This window comes from Pinus tabuliformis, chromosome 7, assembly GCF_031772625.1.
Source record: "Pinus tabuliformis cultivar Carrire ecotype Pingquan chromosome 7, CPIR1, whole genome shotgun sequence".
In the NCBI taxonomy this organism is placed as follows: domain Eukaryota; kingdom Viridiplantae; phylum Streptophyta; class Pinopsida; order Pinales; family Pinaceae; genus Pinus; species Pinus tabuliformis.
The window spans coordinates 1,463,072,507-1,463,081,913 of record NC_142293.1 but is presented as its reverse complement, the minus strand read 5'-3'; the positions used below and the strand labels follow the sequence as shown (position 1 = coordinate 1,463,081,913).

General features: G+C 36.8%; 1 protein-coding gene across 1 annotated transcript in view; it reads right to left on the bottom strand.

Annotated features, from left to right (window-relative positions):
• FH (frataxin-like protein) overlaps positions 1-9,407 on the bottom strand; it is an 87,275-nt gene that overhangs the window by 51,673 nt on the left and 26,195 nt on the right. The window contains exon 2 of the mRNA XM_089454430.1: positions 3,676-3,736. Coding sequence (XP_089310556.1) covers positions 3,676-3,736 — 61 coding nt within the window. The remainder of the gene's footprint in view (positions 1-3,675; positions 3,737-9,407) is intronic.

The following is a 9,407-nucleotide window of genomic DNA, read 5'->3' as shown; positions in this document are numbered from 1 at the left end:
TTAGTTATACTCCTATTTCTCTTTTCATCATAATACATATAAGAGATGCTAGACAATGGAGTGAGAATTCAATATCAAAGCATTTAAAGGAGCATGCTTCCCCATGTGGCTAGGTGGGATGGCGATAACCCACTTCCCACCATTTCTCAATTCAAGCACCCCATTCAAGGAGTTAAAACACTAACAACAATGGAATATAATGCCTTCACTCCAGAGAAGCAATTGGTAATGTTACCCCATTTCTTAAGTCAACATTATAATTTTGAGTTTCTTGTTCCCTGATCAAAAATAAAAAATAATTATGCTAGGATTTTCATATAGATTTGATGTGACTTATGTCCATGGAATTAGAAATTAATATTTTGGATAGCCGGATGAGGTGGTGAGGGTTCCATTGAAGGTGGGGGAGGATTCAGTGAGATATAGTGGAGTTTCATTATGATGCTCACAAGAATAGAAAAATTATATTATTGAAGAAAATCACCTAAGCATGAGGTTATGGACTGTTTTTATATATGTTTTGTGATTAATTGAATTTTCTACCATTTACGTTGGTGCAAAAGGGCTTTTGAAAGTTGCAAAGCAAAATAATGGACTCTGAGAAAAGTTTTGAAAGGTGAAGTGAATACAAATTGGCTTGCCTCATTACACTTTAACCTCTGTTCAAAATAATATTTAAATCAAGTTTGTTTCGAGGAAGTCATTCTAGATAAGACTTTGCAAGCTCTTATTGCATGAAGAGGTCTTATCCAGAGACAAGCCTCCTTTTGTTTATTGAGAAGTACAAGGTATATTTTTTTACAAGCAAACTTGGTTCGCAAAAGTTCATGAAATAATCTAGCCAAAGCATGAAGTGGGGATTTCTCTATGTCATTAGTGGATTCCATAATAAAGCATTTAAGAGGGAGTGTTGTGGAAAGATGATTGGGTGACAACTGGCTCCCCACCCTTTCTCCATTCACCCACCCCATCCAAGGAGTTGAACTACATGTTTTAATATATTTTTTTATTTTGTTTGATATATTTTTTAATGCTTTATACAAATGTGACATCTCTCTGTTTTTGAAATAATTAGTATTGTTTATTTTCAAACATAAAGTATGTTGGTTTTGATGGTGATTTCATAATGAAAATGAACAAGATACAAGAGGTTATAAAATAAATAATTTTATTTATAAATAATTGAAATGGAAAAATTACTTAGAATGAGACACTTGAGTAAAGAGATAATTGCCAATCTCAATCTTAGATAAGATTGAGATAAATCTTCCATGGGAAATAGATGTTTCGAAAACATTTAAGGATTTAATAGTTGGGAGAAAAATATCCATTAAATTTGCTAGATGGAGAAATATTCTAGTATATGGAAGCACAAAGCACTGATAGGAAGAAAATCAGGGTTTAACAACAAAAAAAGTCTTCCATAAAAGTGGGACACAACCAATAAGAAAAATTAATGATGGAAGAGAAGGTATGAAATATACCTATGTAGAAGATCAAGGGGAGTTGGACCTCTGAGGAATCTAACTGGAAATTAGTTTGAACTCGGGGGGAACTGATGGGAAGTTCATTGTTGGGTGGAAAGCGAGCTCTTCTAGTGAATACTGATAGGTAGTTCATTGTTGTGTGGACAGTGTGCTCCTCTAGTTATTTTTCCATTAATTATGGTTAGGAATATTGTACGCCTAATTCTATTGATTAAATATATGCATATTTTGTGGGCAATTATGAATTAAACCTAGTAGAGTAAATTTGTTTGAACCAAATTTTACTATTGTGTAAATTAAGTTGTTGAGTCGATGGCAAGATCAAAGAAAATTATTATTTATCTTTTTAAATCTTAGGTAGTGAAATCTCATAGAGAGTATATTTATATTACATCGCAGAGGTAGAAATGTTATTTGAATTCAATTGGTATGGGTGTACATAGGAAAGTATTATGTGTCAAGTGGTCGAAATGACTCACTGTCAATACTATCACTATTTTTTATACCTGAAAAAGTCAATAATTTACTACTATAGAAAACATTTGTATATCAAAACAAGCACAGATGCTGGAGGTGAATCAAATTCCATGGGGAAATGGAATTTCTGATTATTAGAATAAATTATCTAGTTCAAGGCTAGATGTCTGAAACAAAATAAGGGTATAAGCCTCAGAATAGACCTATGTAGACTGTTGGGTCAACATTTAGTGAAATTATATAGGTATGTAAATAGGTGGAAAAAAATAGTAAATACTTAAACTGAAAAGATAACACATGTATGTCATATAAGGTAACTATGGTAGCGGTAATAGCATTACCCCCCTAAAAAAAACAAAAGGGACCCATAGGATGCGGCCCTACCTCAAATTTACACCTGGAATTCATTCCAAGTAAGGGAAAATATGGAAAACTTAACAGTATAGCACTCAAAGAGTGGTGCCTGTAAAAGGCTCGTAAATGACTGTATTGATAGTTAAAAAAATTGATATCCAGTATTGGCCTTAGTTAAATGACTATCAGAGTTAATGATTTAATTTAGTAAAACAAAACTAGCAGTTTAAGTATACTAACAACACAATATCGACATAAGTACAACACAGTAAGGTACAAATACCATTCAGTAACACATAATATAATGTATAGATGTCAAATATGAATTTATACTTCAAGTAGATTCTAAAGAAATCAAAGGCAATGTATCTAGATCCACCAAATTGAAGGCTAACCTAAACTATTATCTAAATCGATATATTATTAGTAAGAAATTACATAGACATAGAAGCCACGAGCTTAAACTTAGTATATATGTAATTTAACTAAAATTCTATTCATAGGTAAAATTATGCTTCCATGACATCATACTATAATAGCAAAAACAAAATAAATTACAAAAGTCATTGTATGTAACATGAATTACCCTGAGTATTTCCAAGAGAAAGAGCATAGTTCATACATATTTGACACTAGACAATTTCTTTTAAAATAGAGACTATAACATGGTCCTTGTGTGGAAGTGATTTAACTGGGTAATTAACCATTACAAGAGTTGTGTGTGCATAAAGGAAAATATGATTGAAACATGTGCCTAAATACAAAGAAAAGGAAAGTATAACTACAAAATAAAATTCAGGGCTTTCGAGAGAATGTGTTATTAAACCCAATTAACATAAGAATAGATATGAGAACTACCATATCAACGAGAGAACTAATAAACAATGCATGCCTTCAACTCGGGTATTCACCAAATCACCACAAAATCTAAACCCATAATGGAAACCTCGAACCAACCTCGTGGTGGAGAGCCGACGTATACTCGCTGACGGTGTTACACCACTTGAAGAAAAAAAACCGATATTGTTGTAGAGCCCAGTGAGCACCTGTAGAATAGGAAAATGAAAATTTTAGGAATAAGTGATTTATTCCAGATTTAAACATATCAGTGGGATGTTGCAGACCCACAATGTATTTAAATAAGATTAACTTATACTTAAATTGGGTGAGGCACTGTGAAATGAGTTCAATTGAGCGAGTCGTTATCATAGCCACCCCATCCCTTGCCAGAGTAGTAGCGCCTACATACATTATAAAAAACAGAGAACTTCTTAAACTCACTTGGAACCCTAGTGTTAACTAATCAATAGAAATTCCCTGCATGTACAAAAGGTAGGGGCAACTAAAATATTGTTACCTGGAGTATAGCATGCCCAGTAACCGTGGAAGGAAACGATGCAAAACGAGTACCTCTTAGCCTACACAAACAAATAAATTTCATCAAATTTAGAATAAGTAACAAAAGAAGGAAAATATTAGCAGAGTTCTTGAGGAGTATAGAAACTTATTTTACCTGTTCTTTAGATTATGGAAGTTACCAAATACTGATGAACTCTGCTTCTAATTGTCTATGGACGATGAAGCTAGAACCACTGGTAAAACCCTGGGGAAACCGACCAAGAGGGATGAAAGTGGGAAGTGAAACCATAGTGAACAGAGAAACTACAAAATTTCTACAGGCCGATGGTGGTAAAAAATATAGAAGCAAGGTTATATAGTATAGATCTGCAAACCAACAAGAGAGCGACGACAAGTCCACCCATGACATTGTAAAAGCACATAAAGGAAATTATAATCATTTACCATGGCATAAACATAAATAAAAGTAACAAAAACATAATAACAAGTGAGGAAAGGTCAAATACTTGTTATTTAAATGCAACACTTGAACCATGACAAAAAATTTGTTCATCCTACCCAAATTTGTGTTAGAAAGTTGGTTGCAGAGGTCTGTTGTCGAACAGGAACTATAGTTGCATGACAAAATCATTATCCCAATACAGTGACAACAAAATTACACTTCATCCAAGCTGATAAGGCTTAAGATAAGTTAGGTCTACACGGAGATAGAAATGGTTGTCTGATAGCCATTGGACCATCCCCCCATCTAGATGTAACCATCCTCTTGACCCGGTGTCAGTGTCTCTATCACATGGCCCCCATGTGACAAGGGCAGAGGTGGAAAGTGATGATAGCGCAATTGTTTTCCAAGGCAGAGGTACATGCTTCAATAAAATATGAAAAACTTGAGCATATACTAAAATCCAAATATTGAATGGGATGGATATTAAATATCACTATATATTAAATGTATTTCATTGTAACCCTCATGGTGTAGAAGGAGAATTACTAACTAGGGTGTATACACTATAGTTCTATAGTATTATCACTATGTCAAATACACCATTGTTTACCTTAGGGTATAGGGATGAGATGAATATATAGGACACACATGCAAACGCTCCTGCACACACACACATATTTATAACTTTGATATAAATGTAAGGGGTAAGATAGATACCCATTAGGGGTAGGATAACTATTAAATATGCATTCAAGATGAAACTACAAAAAATCATCTACTGATTGAAATGATAACTCTCGCTTTTTCCCAAAATAAGAAAAATAATTGCTATACTTAGAAGGAGATGAGACAAATGGTATTAGAGCCTTTCATGTTAAAAACTGGGCTTAATGGATCCACTACCGCAAAAATTAAGTAGCAAAGATAGATATACATTGTAAAATGAGTAATGGGCAACTGATTATTTGTACTGTGTTGTGAAGGACTGTTGCATAAGGACATGAATAACAAATGCCAGAGGAACCTCCTCCAATTATAACAGAAGGAGAAGGATTGTATGTTGACTTAGGAGAGGGAAAATATATGTTGGCTTAGTGGGTCATGATTGAGGTTTAGATTTAATTGCGCTAAACAAAACCTTGCACTACTGGCCCTTTCAGCATCAACCTGCTTAGCGCAAACTGAAGTCTCACCCGAAGTAGTATCAGTGTGATGTCTTTTTATGCCCTAGATTTGCCTCCATGCAGATCTGTAAGCCCTTAGGGATTGGTATTGTAACTTCCTTGGAATAGCCCCTATACCTCCACGAAGGTTTAAGATCGGCTTTTGCGGACCTTGAGCAAGTGAGTTTCATGGCTTGAAGACATCCTAAAATGACCTCTAAAGGGACCAACGCAGGTAGGCCCATGCAAGGGTTCACTGCAGAGCAATTAATTCCATGCTAAGGTGCTCTAAAGAGCACTTAAGCCCTCCTTGACTTGCGTTTGGCGAGTTTGAGCAAAATTCACATAGGGTTTGGAGAATATTCTTATCTTCTAGAGCCTTCTAGAAGATTCCCATGCTTATCATCTCCTATGAGCTCGAAAATGGATGAGGAATGAGTTAAGATACCTCTTATCCTCTCATCCCTTCCTCCATGGAACTAATTCTAAGTATGGAAGGCCATTCAATACCTTCATTGATGACAAAAACTCCTCCATCTTCCTATAAATTGAGCACTCATCTAAGTGATCAGGGGCTGGACTTTGATGAATTGTAAGGAAATAATGTTAGTTTGAGAATTGAGACTACTGTAAGTGTCGTTATGTTGCCCGAATGTCATGCTTATAATGTGATGTGGATGGAACCAAAGCTAGAGGAGTGACTTCGAATCAGGCTTCATGATTGTAATTCTTCTTGCTATTCAATAAAGTATTTACACCTTTTTCCATATGTTTATCTTGATATGTGATGCTTATATGTGTGAATGTATCTGATTTAATTTACTTGTAATCAATAGAGATTTTGCTTTGATTGGTTCTTTGTCTTCTGTTGATGTTTATAGGTACTTCTCAAGCGTGTTAAGTACAGGAAGGAGCAACAAGACCGATACAAATGAGACAAGAGGAAAGTGAAAGTACAAGTAGGTCCCCTCATTCTCTTTGTCTTATCTATTGTTTATAGAAAAAGGCTGAAGTGCTTTAAACTTTTTTTCTAGATATGGCTACTTATCTAGGGAATTAGTATGTATCCATAGATACCAAATTCTTTATAACAAATTGGCGACTTAGCGAGAGAGACTGATAGAATGGAAATCACGAGGGTTAAAATGGAGATGTGTTGATTTTTAAACAAGCTTAAACCATAGGGAACTATGCTTTGATTTAGTTTCATGTTTACACAAGCTTGAAACGAAAAACTATGCTTGAGATTGGTTTACATTCACTCAACATGATGCACCTAGAATCGAGTCATCATGCTGGGGGAATGTAAACCAATTTCAAGCATAGTTTTTCATTTCAAGCTTTTGTAAACATGAAAGTGAGTCCAATCATATTTTTTCGTTTCAATCTTGTGTAAACATGAAGATGAATCCAAGCATAGTTCCCTATGGTTCAAGCTTGTGTAAAAATGAGCCCATCTCCATTTCAACTCTCGTGATTGCCATTCTATTAGCCTCTCTCGTCAAATGAGCCTTGGTTTTTCTCCTTCCATCGTCACTATCTGCTTGGTTGATCATACACTTTCACTTGGTTGTTTTACCCTTTTTGAGGAACAATTGCAATGAGTGGTCTTATTAGGTAGCCTCTTGACCATTACATGTTTTGAGAAGTTCTAACATCACCGGAACTAGCTGCTATCCTAGACACCACTCGTTCCTCTAGTTGGATTCCTCTTTAAGCTCTTTTCAGACTCTCTACTCAGTATAAGATTAACCATTTTTTGGGCTGAGATAGATTATTTATGAAAAAGGAATACGTTGACCAAACACGATCCATTTGGGCACATCACTCCCATCATCCAGATTAGTTTTTTAGGGCTCATCAAACCCTAATTTCAGTTTCTACATGCCCTAAACAAGTCAACCTTTTGAATGCCTTCTTCCTGGACAGTTTCATGGCTTGAAGACATTCTGAAATGACCTCTAGAGGGACCAGCGCAGGTAGGCCCATGCAAGGGTGCACTGCAGAGTAGTTAAGTCCATGCCAAGGTGCTCTGCAGAGCACTTAGGCCCTCTTTGACCTGCACTAGGCGAGTTTGAGCAAAATTCACATAGGGTTTGGTGAATATTCTTATCTTCTGGAGCCTTCTAGAAGATTCCCATGCTTATCATATCCTATGAGCTCGAAAATGGATGAGAAATGAGTTAAGATACCTCTTATCCTCTCATCCCTTCCTCCATGGAACTAATTCTAAGTATCGAAGGCCATTCAATACCTTCATTGATGACAAAGCCTCCTCCATCTTCCTATAAATTGAGCACTAATCTAAGTGATCAGGGGCTGGAGTTTGATGAATTGTAAGGAGATAATGTTAGTTTGAGAATTGAAACTATTGTAAGTGTCGTTATGCTGCCAGAATGTCATGCTTATGATGTGATGTGGATGGAACCAAAGCTGGAGGAGTGACTTCGAGTTAGGCTTCATGGTTGTAATTCTTCCTGCTATTCAATAAAGTATTTACATCTTTTTCCATATGCTTATCTTGATATGCGATGCTTATATGTGTGAACATATCTAATTCCATTTACTTGTAATCAATAGATATTTTTCTATGATTGGTTCTTTGTCTTCTGTTGATGTTTACAGGTACTTCTCAAGCGTGTTAAGTATGGGAAGGAGCAATAGGACCAATACAAAGGAGACAAGAGGAAAGCGAAAGTACAAGTAGGTCCTCTCATTCTCTTTGTCTTATCTATTTTTTATAGAAAAAGGTTAAAGTGCTTTAAACTTTTGTTCTAGATATGGCTACTTATCTAGGGAATTAGTATTTATCTGTAGACACTAAATTCTTCATAACACACACCTATTTATGCAATCCCATGGTCCGCAAACAATGGGTAGATCTCAAAAACCGACTAAACTTTACATAGACAAGGGTAAAAACTCTTTTTGACTCCTAACTAACTATGCGCTCTGCATCCACAATTTACGAAGACTTTAAATCTTTTCATCAAAATTTACAATAGAACTTGGGTTTTTAACCCAAAACTAACCCACGAGACCCCATCCCAACAGGCCCCCAACACAAAGGTTATGACTCACCCTCGAGTCACTCCACTGGTGCAGTGATCTTGCTGTGAAGATCCCCCAGCTCCTCCTTCACAACTGCTACCTCAACAACGCTATGTGTAGTTTCTTACTTCACTTGTTCAACTAGATGATTTGTAGTTGGTCCTTCGTCGACTAGCTTGATCTTCTGTTGTGTGAGCTGCAAGTTCGTCAACTTCTCCTAAATGTTGGTTGAGACTTGGTAGGATTCTTCCAACCAAGGACCCAACCTGGCCTTAAGCACTGCCTCTTTTTTCTGAGCTGCTTCCACCTGTGTGAGGAGCTTCTTCCCCTCCTGCAACTTGGCGAGGCACTACGCTGTAGCAATAGAGTGCACTGTCACCCTCACTTCATCATACTGTTGCTGGAGCTCGGGGATATCTGTAGTCAATCTCTGCTGGTTGGGGTGTTCCTGCAAGGTCATCACCAACTCCATCGCTTGTTCAAACAAGGTTGTGTAGTTGACATTGTGGCATCCACAATGGCCATCCCTTCCTTGATGGTGTCTCCTCGTTGATCCTTGACCTTGGGCAGAGTTGAAGGCTGTGACTTGAGTTGAAGCTCCATGATTTTCATGTTGAGTTCAAATTAAACTCTTGCAACATCTACGTTTGTGTCACAGACGCTTGCAGCTAGTTTCTGGATCTTGGCCTCTAGTTATGCCTCCTCAGGTATGTGCAACTTGGCACTCTTCTACATGCCTTTGCAACCGTGGCTGCCAGCTGAGAGCTTTGTGCCTAGATAGTATCCTATCCTTTAGGGCCTACATCTTCTTGGTGAAAATTTGTTCGTTGTTCACTCAGTACTCGCTGATTAAAATGAGAGTGCGCTAGTCCCAAGCCCTCAGTTCCACTATCACTTATATCTACAAAGCATGAATAAATTCGTTGGGGAGCGCTGCAATATTTAGGCCAATGTTCTTAAGGGTAATGATGATGATCTTGTCATTTGTCGATTCGGCGCTTAGGGACCATTATGGGAGGGCAACATTTCTAAGGTCCATTGTCCTTACCAATTTTACAGCCTGACTTGTCC